General features: G+C 41.0%; 1 protein-coding gene across 40 annotated transcripts in view; it reads left to right on the top strand.

The window, feature by feature from the left end:
- Positions 1 to 15,198, top strand: part of ADGRG2 (adhesion G protein-coupled receptor G2) — a 131,551-nt gene that overhangs the window by 86,640 nt on the left and 29,713 nt on the right. For all 40 annotated transcript variants that reach the window (XM_035288468.3, XM_017968726.4, XM_035288466.3 and 37 more), the window contains 7 exons: positions 2,680 to 2,733; positions 5,520 to 5,575; positions 6,760 to 6,815; positions 10,035 to 10,074; positions 10,525 to 10,562; positions 12,640 to 12,734; positions 14,587 to 14,653. In XM_035288468.3, coding sequence (XP_035144359.1) covers positions 2,680 to 2,733; positions 5,520 to 5,575; positions 6,760 to 6,815; positions 10,035 to 10,074; positions 10,525 to 10,562; positions 12,640 to 12,734; positions 14,587 to 14,653 — 406 coding nt within the window. The remainder of the gene's footprint in view (positions 1 to 2,679; positions 2,734 to 5,519; positions 5,576 to 6,759; positions 6,816 to 10,034; positions 10,075 to 10,524; positions 10,563 to 12,639; positions 12,735 to 14,586; positions 14,654 to 15,198) is intronic.

The following is a 15,198-nucleotide window of genomic DNA, read 5'->3' as shown; positions in this document are numbered from 1 at the left end:
AAAATCCTGTTCTTAATGAATGGATGTGCATGCACTGGGTACCTGAAGTTGTACTAGGTGTTTGGGGCTATATAATAATGATCAGACACAGAGCCTACCCTCAAGAATCTTCCAGTCTATGGGGAAAGGCAAGGCAAACAAATAGATAAGTAATATGAACATGCATGCAGATAAAGGCAATGATTACACAAGTATTACTGACATGGTTAAGAGGCATAGGAGTAGAGGGGGATGCAATTAAGGAAGAAGTTAGAGTAAGGAACCTCAGTTTTTTTTTTTCTGAGACAAGGTCTCACTCTGTCGCCCAGGCTGCAGTGCAGTGGTGCAATCATAGCTCACTGTAGCCTCAACCTCCTTTGCTCAGGTGATCCTCCCACCTCAGCCTCCTGAGTAGCTGGGGCTGCAGGCTTGTGCCACCAAGCCCGGCTAATTTTTGTATTTTTTTGTAGAGATAAAATTTCGCCACATTTTCCAGGCTGGTCTCAAACTCCTGGGCTCAAGTGATCTGCCCGCCCCAGCCTCCCAAAGTGCTAGGATTATAGGCATGACCCACTGTAACTGGCCAAATTCTTTTTAAATCAAAGAAATCATATACTTTTAAGTTTCTATACAAGACTAGGCACAGGAAGGCTTCTGATTGATTTCAAGCAGGGGTTGGCAAACTATCACCAATGGGCCAAATTGGGCTCACTGCCTGTTTTTGTGAATAAAGTTTTATTGGAACACTAACATTCCCCTTTGTTTACATATTCTCTATAGCTATTTTTCTGCTGCATAAAACGTGAGTGGTTGCAACAGAGACCATATGACCCACAAAGTTTAAATACTTACTATCTGACCCTTTAGAAAGTTTTCTCATGATTTAAGGAATGACCTGTGGCCATGTACATAGAGGAGATTGCAGATGAGAACCCTAGCAATAGGAAAGAAAATTCTCAGAATGAATGAACAGCAAGAAGACACGTCACTGGAAATGATGTGTGGCTAAAATTTAGAAATAGATGAGATGATCGAATGAAAAGCTTAGTAAGTAATACATAACTACCCATTATAGAAGCTATAAATTCTATATTTGCATAGTATATATGTTATAGTAAGTTCTGTCTATAAGCAAATATACCTGCTTATAGACAGAAGAAGAAATCTTTCTCTTCTGGTGGGAGTAACACTGCTTTGAAACAATACAAAAATTTAAGTGGATGTTGAACAATGAGAAAATACATGGACACAGGGAGGGGAACATCACATACTGGGGCCTGTCGGGGGTGGGGGCTAGGGGAGGGATACTAGGCGGTAGAGGGGTAGGGGAGGGTTAGCATTAGAAGAAATACCTACTGTAGATGACAGGGTAATGGATGCAGCAAACCACTGTGGCACGTGTATACCTGTGTAACAAATCTGTATGATCTGCACATGTACCCCAGAACTTAAAGTATAATAAATTTTTAAAAATCTACAGACCTGGTAATTTGGGGTACCTAAATTTAATTTTCTCTCAAAATCAAAACTCATAGCTATAGGCATCTTTGCTAAAGCATGATGCCTATATATCAATAAATCACACTAGCAGAAACCATATCACATGCACTAACTCAAACTGTAATTTTAATTTCTACCCAAACTAGTTTTCTCATAGCAACGAACTAAGGATTCATAATGTGCGATGGAAATAAACTAGCAATTGGGCATTGCACACATAATTCTGACCAAACAAGACCTAACAAGGAGACAAAAAAAGTCTTAATACAACAGGTTTTCCCTTGGCAGTTTGTTTAATACATTATCAACATTTGCTCCTCCCATGTCCTATGGATTTCTTATGCTTTGCCAAAAGGATGCAATTAATGAGGGAAGGCTTTTTAGAGAAGTAAACCTTGAGCTCTCTTCAAATTGAAGAAGAGATATATTTGTCCTCTCACCAAAGGATAAAGTTTTTCTCAGGTTAATACATACAAAGTTTTGTTCTGATGCTCATTTTATCTCCCAGTCATCTCTGTCTCCTTTGTATGTCTGTTTGGTCTGTTGTCCTGGTCATCACTCCTTTTTGCCCTCACCAATAAGTAGATAAAAATGCTTTTTATATACTGGCCAGTATCATCCACTAGATTGTAAGCTCCTTGAGGGCAGGGTCTATATATGGAAACTCCTAAAGCCTGTAGAATATGGTAGGTGCTCAGCAAATATGTTTTGAATTTTGTAGTTTTTGCCCATGAAACAATATTATGACATTAATGTTATTTCATACACACATTTGAATAAAGAGCTAGGATTAACACCAGGTGTTCATGGACTCCCCTATCTAGGTAAAGAAGGAGGATCTGTGATTAAGGGCTATTCCATTTAAAGTCTCTACTTGTTTCGTGTTCATGGTACTCTGTTTATATTGAATAGGAGAGGGATTAATTGGGAAGGGGATGAAAATTTTAGGGAGGAATTGGGGGTCAGATATGGACATACTAAAAATTAGCAAAGAATTAAGTTCCATAGCTGATCAGCCAACAAACAAAAACCCTCTCATTTCTTTAGTCTTTATGGAATTCATCCAGCCAGCCAATTATATCTAGCTTATAATATTTCTGGTCCACATTTGCTGCCTACATTTTTTAATTCTCTTGACAATATAGCACATAAACGCAGGCTTTGACATGCTTAACCATCTGGGTTGTGTTTTCTTTACAGGCGTCAAACCCCAGCGAAATATCTGCAATTTGTCATCTATTTGCAATGACTCAGGTTAGTTTTTGTGTACATTACACATTACCAGATAAGTTTCCTCCATAGAGAAAAATGGTTTGCTTTTGTTTCTTTTGAGAATGTGGTATGTGCCTTTTGGATCCGCATCTTTTCATGCTACCTGGCTACTAGGAGTCCCTAATAAAAACAAAAGTAAATTTTAGATCTGGCTGAAATTATCTTCCTGTTGCCTATTGAGAAGATGGATTCACTTTCTTAATATGAGACATACAGCTCTACAATAAATATTTTTCATTATATATTTAAATCCATAACTAATACCCTTAGAGTTAATTCATGAACATAATTAATAATGACATTAATAATGATTGAAAGTCACTTCTTATATAGAAATCTGTCAAGTTTTTCTATAGGGCCTTAAGTATTAGAGCTTAGACACAGGATAACATCTTGCTAAGAATAAAGCAGATCAGTCTGTTGAATGTTGACAACTCATGTACACCTAGTTTAAATGGATGCTAATTCTAGCAGGGTCCATAGTGTATTTTGCCATCTTTAACTATGGCTATTTGCTATTTTTAAAAATTGAGATGGAAGTCTCTTCAGAACATGCTATTTTTGAAATGGGAATATTTTCCCTTCTGTCATGGGCCAGAAGGAATGAAACAACCACTTTTCTCACCTTGGTTTGGCTCCCTGGGCTCCCTTCCTTGTTAAAACCAGTGAAAGCAAATGTGAAAAACAGAAAAATATGCTGTGGCAGATCAGCACTGGCCAGGAGATCATGAGAAAGCGAGAAGAGGAAGTTAACTCGGTATTCTGTGGTATGAAGGTCTTATTCTGATTATAGTAATAAGCAGCCATGACAGGAATGTTTTCTTTATTCCGTTCCTTTTAACAGTTTAATCATTTGTTTGAAAAACATAGGTCACGATTTCAAGTAAAATAAGTTAAGGTTGGATAATTTAGAAAACAAGAAAACATCCCATTGAAAGAATGTTTTACACTTTCTATTGTGTGAATGCAAGATTTGTTCATCTGAGCTTTCTGCTAATACTATGGTCCAGGTCGAATATAGGAGGAAAATATGAGTTGGTTTTGATTAAAGAAAGCAAAGTGTTGTATACATTTCATTTATGTATATTGTATAACTCTCTCTTCTGTTTTCCTCCTCCATTTCTCCTTCCTCCTGACTCTTCTGTTCACCAAATTCCCCATAATGTCATTATTTTCGTGCTTCATTTATGTTTTGGGCTGATGACTAATGTCTAGTTCAGTGTTGTGTCTACATGATGTTTGATAACTATTTGAAAATTGAACATGTAGTTTAAAAAACAAACAAACAAACAACTGGTCATCTTGAAGAACAGATGCCAGAAAGCTCATTGCAGTCATGTTTTCCCCAGTGAAGGGACTGAATTGACCATTTGTCTTAGTGTCGGTGAAAACAGCCTCATCAGGGAACCAGCTCTTTTGGCACCAGAAGCCCCATGGTACCCTGCCAGGGACTGGAAGCCTTCACTTCTTACAGGTTCCAGTCTGGGTTGACTAAGAAAAGTGGAAGCTGGTGAAGAAAGTGGGAGCTGACTAAGAGTTAGGCTGATGGTCAGAAGGTGGTGGCTTCCTGGTTGTTCTGGCCCCACCGTGCTCCCAGCACATTCATGAAACTCAGCATTCACTCAGTAAGAATAAGAGGCAGAGACGTTGTGGATGTTAGCATGCATGTACACACACACACACAATTTAAATAATCATTTAAAAGTTAAGATTTTTAAAAATGTATAAGTAATTCTATGCAGATATCATTTTTAAAAATAATTACATACTGTATGAATTGAAATTACAGTGTTGATACGCAGAAAGTGAGGTTCTCAGTAGAAAAGTTGCTGAAATAGATCATGTCAAATACTGGTCTCTTGACTTCCTTGGCCATTTTTAAGCAGGAATCAGTTGCTGTACTTTGGGGTACAATAAAAGATGATGAGAGGAGGAGGCCTTCTAGCTTAGGGGTTGGCATTACTCGCCATAGTCCAAATATGGCCTGTTTTTGTAAATAAAGTTTTATTGGAGCACAGCCTATGCCCATTCACTTATGTATTGTCTATGGCTGCTTTCATGCTACAATGGCAGAGTTGGGTAGTTACAACATAGACCATACAACCCGCAAACCCTCAAATATTTACTACCTGCTCAATCACCAAGAACATTGGCTGAGCCCTGGCTCTAGTTTATGTGACATCCTTGCCCCATTGCTCACGAGGCCAGTTTGGGGTTCCTATAGATCAACCTTGTTCAACCCACGGCCCAGGGGCCACATGCGGCCCAGGACTGCTTTGTATGTGGCCCAACACCAATTTGTAAACTTTCATAAAACATTATGATATTGATGCAGGGGCCCTTTTTTTTTAAGCTCATCAGCCATCATTAGTGTGTTTTACATGTGGCCCAAGACAATTCTTTTTTCAATGTGGCCCAGGGAAGCCAAAAGATTGGACAACCCTGCATATAGTCTGTGAAGTGCACACCACATCCTTCTGTTTAGGAGTCTCTGTTTTATTTGTTTCCAAATAGAGTGAAAGCCCCTAGGAATAAAATTTCTTAACAAGAGGGCAAGTTTTCTCTTTCTGAATTCCCACATAAAATTTGCACTTCATAGTTTCTGAAAGTTGTATTGATAATAGTTGAGTAACTTACTGACAGAGTAAATGTGAATAAAAAACAATTCAGTGAAACCTTATAATTTGATCATCTTTTTATATGTGATATTAATCCTCAAGCTATAAAGATACAAGTCTCACATTTCTTTTTGAAAATTTATTTTTTAGCATTTTTTAAAGGTGAGATCATGTTTCAATACGATGAAGAAAGCACCATTCCGCAGGTAAGTTTTAAAGATTTTTCTTAAAAGGCAAATTCCTATGTATTTAAAGATTTGTTTGAGGTTCAGATTATTTATGATATTTGGCATATTTATTGTTATGACCAAATTTAAATAAAATGGGTTGAGTCCCTAACTTTGTAGCAAGGGCTTGAATTCATAATAATCATGGTATTTTGTTAATAATTTTAGTTTTCAGTAGGCTTGCTGCTGAATAAGAATGTTAAGATGATGCATTTCTACTGCCAGTTAAAATTTTAAATTATATTAGAAACTCCTAGCAACAAGAAATGTATATATTGAATCTAAGAATAATATTCTGAATGTGATTCTGTTCTCTCCATGGGGGATTCTGATGCAGCGGTATCAGCCTTTTTAAGACCTAGATTGATTTAGAGGATCCCAGCCAAATGTGGTTCATTCACGCAATGACTATTTCTGAGCACCTACTATGTGCCAGGCAATCAATGCACTGGTTGCTAGAAATACAGCAATGGCTGCTATCAAGTTTTCCTTTTTACATTGGGGTATGTTACATAGGTCCAGGACCTTCCATGACAAGAATGTTAATAGTGTTCTTTGGGGGGAACTCTTGAAATAAAGAAAGACAGAAATTAGCACATCAGAGTTGCTGACTTAGAATATTTTTTAAAGGAAACATAAAACAAAAATAGCGGCCGGGGTTGGTGCCTCACGCCTGTAATCCCAGCACATTGGGAGGCTGAGGCAGATGGATCATGAGGTCAGGAGATTGAGACCATCCTGGCTAACATGGTGAAACCCTGTCTCTACTAAAAATACAAAAAATTAGCCGGACGTGGTGGCACGCACCCGTAATCCCAGCTACTCGGGAGGCTGAGGCAGGAGAATCACTTGAACCCAGGAGGTGGAGGTTGCAGTGAGCCGAGATGGCACACTCCAGCCTGGGTAACAGAGCAAGACTCCATCTCAAAGAAAAACGGCTCAGCCAATGTGGATTAACCTTTGAGAACCACTTTTTGCCCTCCCTTTTCTATAAAACTGCAACTTGATCATTGACTAGACAATGTTTCTTGCAGTTAGGATTCAGTCTTTGGGGTATAGTTATTTGGGTGGCCAACAAAACTGAAGAACAACTTATTGTTAGAGTTCAAATGAACAACAAAACAATGTTTGTCATATTCTTAATGATTTTGTGCTTCTAACAGAATCAAGATAAAACGAATGACACCTTAACTAGAGTCCTGTCTCTAAGTGAATCAAAGTGAGTAATCTGCCATTTGATGTAACACTTCAGATGTCAGCTATGGAAGGGTACTTGTTGAGCCATGTTTGCTATCAAAAACTAAGAATGGGAAAGAGACCAGCCTAAAGGTTATAGAGCTAATTGGTTCTTGACTTGGTTGCAAACTAACCACAATCCCATCAACTTTATCCCCATGAGGCTCTTTGATGCTCTGAAGTTACATAACAGCTTCATTTGAATTAGCATTTGAATTTTAATATGATTTGTTATCCAGCATGGTTGAAAGAGGAGTCCAAGGTGTGACTCCAAATATATGATGTGTTCGTGCTTTCGTGAAGCATCAGTGATTCATAAGTCAGAGAGAAGTCTTTGTTAAGTAGACCTGGGCTTACCAGGGACAGGCACAGACAATGAAAAATGCATTACAAATAGATGTCTCCTTGGCCAGGGGCAGTGGCTCATGCCCGTAATCCCAGCACTTTGGGAGTCTGAGACAGGCGGATCACCTGAGGTCAGGAGTTTAAGACCAGCCTGGCGAACATGGTGAAACCTATCTCTACTAAAAATACAAAAATCAGCCAGGTCTGGTGGCGGGTGCCTATAATCCCAGCTACTTGGGAGGCTGAGGCAAGAAAAATGCTTGAACCCAGGAGGCGGAGGTTGCAGTGAGCTGAGATCACACCACTGCACTCCAGCCTGGGTAACAAGTGTGAAACTCTGTCTCAAAAAAAATAAAAAAACAGCAACAACAAATAGATGCCTCCAGTTAAACAGTAAGTCAAAATGTCAGCCACCAGGATGGCCTAGGCCAGGAGATGGTCTTACTCTGTCTGTCACCAAAAGGGGCAACTTCATATTTCTGCCCTCATAGCAGCCAGCGAAGCAGCATCAGAGATGAAATTCATCTACTCTCAGCATTGCCACTACCTCACAAATGAGATTGTTACAAAACTTTTGAAGCAAATCTGCTCTGGTGTCTGTGATAACACTGAAAAGAAAAACAAAACAAATTTCTCTTCTTATGGGTCATCTTTCAAATTAGCATTTTGACCTGGCTGTGTCTGATGATTCAGCAATGCTAGGCAGAGAGAAGCATTTGGCAGAGAGCAAACATCCCTAGGGCCTGCTGAGTTTGTAGTGGTCAAGAAGTTCAACTGCTGAGAACTGGGAGTGCGGCAGCGTGTTACTCATGTCCTTTATGCCTATTCTTTGACCTCCTAATGAAATCTAGCTTTTCTAACTATTCAGTTATAGATGTGAAATGAAAAGCAGATGAGATCAATGCCCTGGAAGGATCTGGAACTTTAGATGGGCAATAAAAGAAGAAACTTTTTTTTTTTTTTTGAGATAGAGTCTTGTTCTGTCGCCCAGTCTGGAGTGCAATGGTGCGATCTTGGCTCACTGCAACCTCCACCCTCCTGAGTTCAAGCAATTCTCGGCCCTCAGCCTCCCAAGTAGCTGGGGTTACAGGCGTGTGCCACTACACCTGGCTAATTTTTGTATTTTTAGTAGAGACGGGGTTTTGTCATGTTGGCCAGGGTGGTCTTGAACTCCTGACCTCAAGTGATTCACCCACCTCGTCCTCCCAAAGTGCTAGAATTACAGGCATGCCACTGCGCCTGGCCGAAACTTTTTTTTTAACTCACAAATTTACAATTAGAGCACAACTTGGCATACTTGTAATTACGCTTAATTACTAGACTAGAAATAGAGCTGAGTTCATTTAAGGTCACCAGGCATTTGTTGAACACCTACTTTGTGCTGGGCCTTGGGGATCCACAGGGATAAACCTAACTCTCTGAGATGGAAAACCAAGTCAAGAACAGTGGTTCTCATCCCTGGCTGCATGCATTTAAAATCACCTGGGGAATTTTCAGAAATTCCAGTGCCCAGGCACACTCTATAACAAATTAGGATTTGGGAGCTAAGACCCCAGACATCGGCATGTTTCCAACATGAAGCTAATTTGAGAACCAGACCTCTAGAATCTGGTGGGGAAGACACAAGATGAAACAAATAACAATACAGTGCTACCCCTGCGCTGAAGGTGGCTTGTATAGGGTACCAAAGGAGGAATGTTCTAAGTCTCTGAATACAGAGCAGGAGGAGCAATTAAACCAGTCTGACTGCAGGGGAACAACAGGGGAACCCCCCAGAAAGAAGGTGACTTGTAGGCTGAGTGTGGTGCTCAAGCCTGTAATCCCAGCACTGTGGGAGACCGAGGCAGGCAGATCACTTGAGCCCGGAAGTTTGAGACCAGGCTGGGCAAGATGGCGAGACCTGTTCTCTATAAAAAATTAGCCGGGCATGGTAGCATGTGCCTGTAGTTCCAGCTACTCAGGAGGCTGAGGCAGGAGGATCACCTGAGCCCAGGAGGTGGTCTCTGAGCACAGTTATGGAGGAATGGCTCCTGTTGGCTTGAGGAGTTAGCAGCTACTGCCATGACCCTTCCTTCCTTCCAGACCTTGCCTGGTGCCACCATTCCTTGGAGCAGGGTTTCTCAACCTTGGCACTCTTGACTTTTGGGGCTGGATCATCCTTTGTTGTGGGGGTATCCTGTGCATTGTAAGGTGTCTTAACAGCATCCCTAGCCTCTCTCTACCAAATGCCAGTAGCACCCTCCTCAGGGATAACCAAAAGTGTCTCCAGACATTGCCAAATAGTCCCTGGAGGGCAGAGTCACCCCTGTTTGAGAACTGCCGCCTTAGAGTGAATTCTCTAACTAGATTCCTTTCATCCCAGCTTCATGGGAAGCTCTGCCACTTTGAAGAAATGAAAGTGTTGCTGGAGTGGGATTGGAGGAGGGGAATAAGGGAAATTCCTAAGCGGGTGTTGTGAGATGGGGTGAGGAAGAAATCAGAGGCACAGGGTCCCCAGGTTGAGTGGCCTGCCCCTCTCAGAAATTTTTGCCTGAGGCCAGCTCTCCCCCTGGCCCTCTGCCAGAAGAAGCTGCCTGAGGTTGCAGTAGCCTCATGAATAACAAAATTATCCAACCATAATTTGTGTCCCGCTTTTGGCTGGAACTGATATAGCTCCTGTCTGGTTGGTTTCCCTTGTCACATAAATAATTTATTTTCTTGCCACATAGGACTCTCTTATTATGCTCTCTGTTTCTTCAAAGTGAACCCCGTAAGCAGTGTATATCATGTGCTTGATTTAATTGCTAAAATCTAACGTGTTTTGAATTTAATGTCACGAATTGTCTCTTTGATGTCAATTTCTCTCATTTTATTACAGACGCTCAGAGCTCAACAAAACCCTACAAACCCTAAGTGAGGTAATTGTAATACACCCTGTAGCTTGTTTATAATTATTGTTATGATTTGGGTAAAGCATAGGGTTCTGCATTCCTGGGAGATATGTATTTGAATTCTCCCACATTTGTCATGTAAAAGAATGAATAATCTAGTTTTTTATTCCAAAAATCACAACTAGAAGCAATGGGTAGACATTACAAGGAGGTAGATTTTTCTTCATTTAAGACCAAGAGTTTCTTAAAATATAAACGCCAGGAAAATGAGCTTCCTTGTGTAATAGTGACCTCACGGAGTTTGTATGGTCTGAAGAGTGTTGATGATAGGCTGGGAATCCGGTAGGAACACGAAATGGACAATCCCTAATGGCTCTCATGATGCTAAAATTCTGTCATTAGCCTTGGGTCTTTTCTGTTATTTCCAACTGTCCAAAGTCACATATATGTGTTTATATGTTTTTTGTTTTGTTTCAGACTTATTTTATAATGTGTGCTACAGCAGAGGCCCAAAGGTCAGTCATTTCTAATATCTTCATAAATATCATTCTCTCTCCATTTATGATAAATAAAGTATTAAGGAGTCTTAATTAAATTACAAATGCAAAGGGGGTCCTCTAAAATAAATACATATTAAATCCAAAAATATTTGGATTTAAATATTTTTATTTTTCCAAACACTGATCACTCTGTCATATCTATCTTCTTGTTTCTTTATGAAGCACAGAGAAGTTTGTAGTATCGGGCCATTTACCTGTGGTTCCACAAGGCTAAGGGTCATCAGTGTCCTTAGCCCCAAGGGCCACTGATATAAGCAAGAAATGGCTTCCAGTGGTCCAGGCAGGATGAAGGCCAGACCAAAAAGAAGGAACGTAACTTGGAAAGAAGGAGCTTGGGAAAAGAAGGAGAGAGGGGGAAGGAAAAGATTGGAAAGAAAGAAAAAAGGACATGGCTGGGTGTGGTGCCTCACGCCTGTAATCCCGGCACTTTGGGAGGCCAAGGTGGTTGGATCACTTGAGGTCAGGAGTTCAAGACCAGCCTGGCCAACAAAGCAGAAGCCCATCTCCACTAAAAATACAAAAATTAGCCGGGCATAGGGGTGGGTGCCTTTAATCCCAGCTACCTTGGAGGCTGAGGCACAAGAATCACTTAGTGTGGGAGGCAGAGGTTGCAGTGAGCCGAGATTGCACCACTGCACTACAGCATGGGCAAAAGAGTGAGACTATCTCAAATAAATGAATGAGTGAAAGAAAAGGAAAGGAAAAGAAAAAAGAGAAAGAAAGAAAGAAAAGAAAAGAACAAATTAAGAAGCACATACAGGCAGGAGTGAATCAGAGGTTGTCCAACAATTATTTGGGGTTGCACAGATTCTCATTCTAAATTGTGTCCATTGACTATCCTGGCTGTGTAAATCAATGGCTTATAGGGCAATACTCCCACTACCTGGACCCCAAGCCTTCTGTGACAGCCAAAAGTCCTAGAAATTGAGAGTTTCTACTCATCAAACTATTCATTGGTACAAATAAGGGCAAGTCTTCTGTGAAATTGTAATCCCTGTCCACTATACAGATTTAGTTCATTTCAGTAACCTCTTTTCATTATTGCAACATAAATTTTCTTTCACCTAAACCAAGGCTAAGGTAGAAAGAAACAGAGAGAATGTCTTCAATTCTTAGCTATCTGATAATCTAGATAGAATTTCCAGAAAGATTTTTTTTTTTTTGAGATGGAGTCTTACTCTGTTGCTCAGGTTGGAGTGTAATGGCAGAATCTCGGCTCACTGCAACCTCTGCCTCCCAGGTTAAAGCAACTCTCCCTGCCTTAGCCTCCTGAGTAGCTAGGATTACAGGCATGCACCACCACACACAGCTAATTTTTATATTTTTAGTAGAGACAGGTTTTTAGCATGTTGGCCAGGCTGGTCTCAAACTCCTGGACTCAAGTGATCTGCCTGCCTCGGCCTCCCAAAGTGCTGGGATTACAAGTACCTGTAATCCCAGATACTTGGGAGGCTAAGGGAGGAGAATCGTTTGAACCTGGGAGGCAGGAAGGTTGCAGTGAGCCAAGATCACATCACTGCACTCCAGCCTGGGTGACAGAGCAAGACTCCATCTAAAAAGAAAAAAAGAGAGAGAGAGAAAAAAAAAGATCTTGATGTTCATCTAGGCTGGTATGTGAAAGGGCTCCCATAATGGAAGCTCAAATGTTTATAGACACCAGGCAAGTGGCCAGCTAGTGTTTGTGGGGTGAGATTAAAGGTGTCAAGGTGCTTGCTTGTCTCTGCAACCAAGTTTCACCCCTGCCTGTTCATTGTGTAGGCAGGCAAAATGATCCAGCACCTGTGTGTGATCAGAGAGTCTCTGGTTTGCAACCTCTGTGAACGTGAACCTCCATAAATGTCTCTTAATATAAAATATTTTTGGGTAAAATTCAAACCATGGTAAATGGGTATTTACAAGCTTACTGGGTGACATCACAAGTGAACAGTATCAGTGTCCCCTTCCCTCACTCTAAGTTTGCAAGAGCAATTACAGATATGTAGGTAGGTTTCCTACTTAGTAACATTCTGGTTATGTATATTTCTCTTTATAGCACATTAAATTGCACATTCACAATAAAACTGAATAATACAATGAATGCATGTGCTGTAATAGCTGCTTTGGAAAGAGTAAAGATTCGACCAATGGGTAAGTTGTCTATTATTGTTATTATTGCTGCATTTCTCTTCATATGGCTTTTGATGTGATATTTTTCTAATTGAAAATATAATAAATTTATATATGTTACAGCTTTCTGTCTGACTCCTTTGTCCTTGGGCAATCTCTCTCTCTCTCTCTCTCTCTCTCTCTCTCTCCAGTGTCTCAGTCTGTTTCCAGGCTGGAGTGCAGTGGTGCACTCATGGCTCACTGCAGCCTTGACTTCCCAGATTCCGGTGATCCTCTCACCTCAGCCTCCTGAGTAGCTGGGACTACAGGCATGCACCACTGCACCCAGCTCATTTTAACATTTTTAGTAGAGATGAAGTCTCCTTATATTGCCCGGGTTGGTCTCAAACTCCTGGGCTCAAGTGATCCTCCTGCCTCCGCCTACCAGAGTGCTAGGATTACAGGCATGAGCCACCACACCTGTCCATTGGGCAATTTTTAAAGAGCCCTAGAAGGTTATTTTTCCTGCTTGCTAATACAGTTATTTTATTGTATTGTATTTTACTTTAAGCTCTGGAATACATGTGCAGAATGTACAGGTTTGCAACATTAATTTTTTTCGCCTAAACCAAGGCTAAAGTAGAAAGAAACAGAATGTCTTCAAGTCTTAGCTATCTGATAATCTAGATAGAATTTCCAGAAAATTTTACTTATTTATTTATTTTGAGACCTGGTCTCACTCTGTTGCACAGGCTGGAGTGCAGCGGCGCAATCTCGGCTCACTGCAACCTCCGCCTCCCGGGTTCAAGCAATTTTCCTGCCTCAGCCTCCCAAGTAGCTGGGACTACAGGCACGTGCCACCACACCATGCCCAGCTAATTTTTTGTATTTTTTGTAGAGACGGGATTTCACCATGTTGGCCAGGATGGTTTTGATCTCTTGACCTTGTGATCTGCCTGCCTCAGTCTCCCAAAGTGCCAGGATTACAGGTGTGAGCCACCATGCCTGGCCCCAGACTGCCTTTTGTGCCGTGGTGGTTTACTGCACCTGTTAACCCATCGTCTAGGTTTTAAGCCCACACACATTAGGTATTTGTCCTAACCTTCTCCCTCACCACTAATAAAGTTTTAATATGTCTTATTTGATAACATGATAAAATAAACCCTATTGAGAAGGAGAATTCTTTTTGGAGTGTTCAGTGGGTTGCTACTGGGATATGTCCACTTTTTAATTGACAAGCAAAAATTGTACATATTTGTGGTGTACACCGTGAGGTTTTGCTAGACAGCATGGAATGGCTATAGCAACTGTTTAACACTGCATTAGCTCACATACCTGTCGTTTTTTGCGGTGAGAACGTTTCAGGTCTACTCTCTCAGCACTTTCCAAGCGTGCAGTACGTTACTCCCGACTGTAGTCACCGTGTTGTACGGTAGAGCTTTTATGCCTCCTACCTAACTGAAATTTTGTGTCTTTTGTCCAGCATTTCCCCATTCTTTCCGCCTTGGACCCTCTCCCAGTAAACCCCATTTCACTCTGTTTCTGAGTTTGACTTTTTAGATTCCACATCTGAGTGAGATCATGCAGTATTTGTCTTTCCATGCCTGGCTTATTTCACTTAACATCACATCCTCCAAGACTTAGGAGTTCCTGACGAGTGATTAGTGCTACATAAACCCCCCAAAAATTAATCAATATTTTTGAGCACCTACTATGTATACAGTATATGATTGTCAATATGATGGCATCCAATGTATTTTGTCACCTGTTTAGACAATTACTCTCTTGGATGCCAGCAGTGTAGGAACCGTGATAGTTAATGGTTCTGAGCTGCCACCTTGCTTTGTTCTTGACTGTGTATTTTTCTTGTTCCTGTTCCTTTTGTCTCCCCTAGAGCACTGCTGCTGTTCTTTCAAGACACCCTGCCCTTCCTCCCCAGAAGAGCTGGAAAAGATGCAGTGGTATGTAACAAACATGCTGACCCTTCTCCTTCAAAAAGAAAAAAAATAAGGCCGGGCGTGGTGGCTCATGCCTGTAATCCCAGCACTTTGGGAGGCCAAGGCAGGAGAATCACAAGGTCAGGAGATCAAGACCATCCTGGCTAACACAGTGAAAACTCATCTCAACTAAAAATACCAAAAGAAATTAAACGTGCATGGTGGCATGCATCTGTAATCCCAGTTACTCAAGAGGCTGAGGCAGGAGAATCACTTGAACCCGGGAGGTGGAGGTTGCAGTGAGCCAAGATCGTGCCACTGCACTCCAGCCTGGGTGACAGAGTGAGACTCCGACTCAAAAAAAAAAAAAAATTAATCACCATGCTAGCTAAGGAGTTCTAGAATTATAGGAGTAGAGAAGGCTTTCAATTTTAGGGAAAATGCAGTTTTCTGCAGTATGAAGTTTCCCCTTGGACCGTGGCCTTAAACCAGTGGTTTGAAATCTTAGCTGCATATCAGTATCACCTGGGGAGCATTAAACATACTCTGACTCCCTAAGACTCACCAAC

This window comes from Callithrix jacchus, chromosome X (assembly GCF_049354715.1).
Source record: "Callithrix jacchus isolate 240 chromosome X, calJac240_pri, whole genome shotgun sequence".
Taxonomy (NCBI): domain Eukaryota; kingdom Metazoa; phylum Chordata; class Mammalia; order Primates; family Cebidae; genus Callithrix; species Callithrix jacchus.
This window is presented reverse-complemented; position numbering and strand designations above follow the sequence as displayed.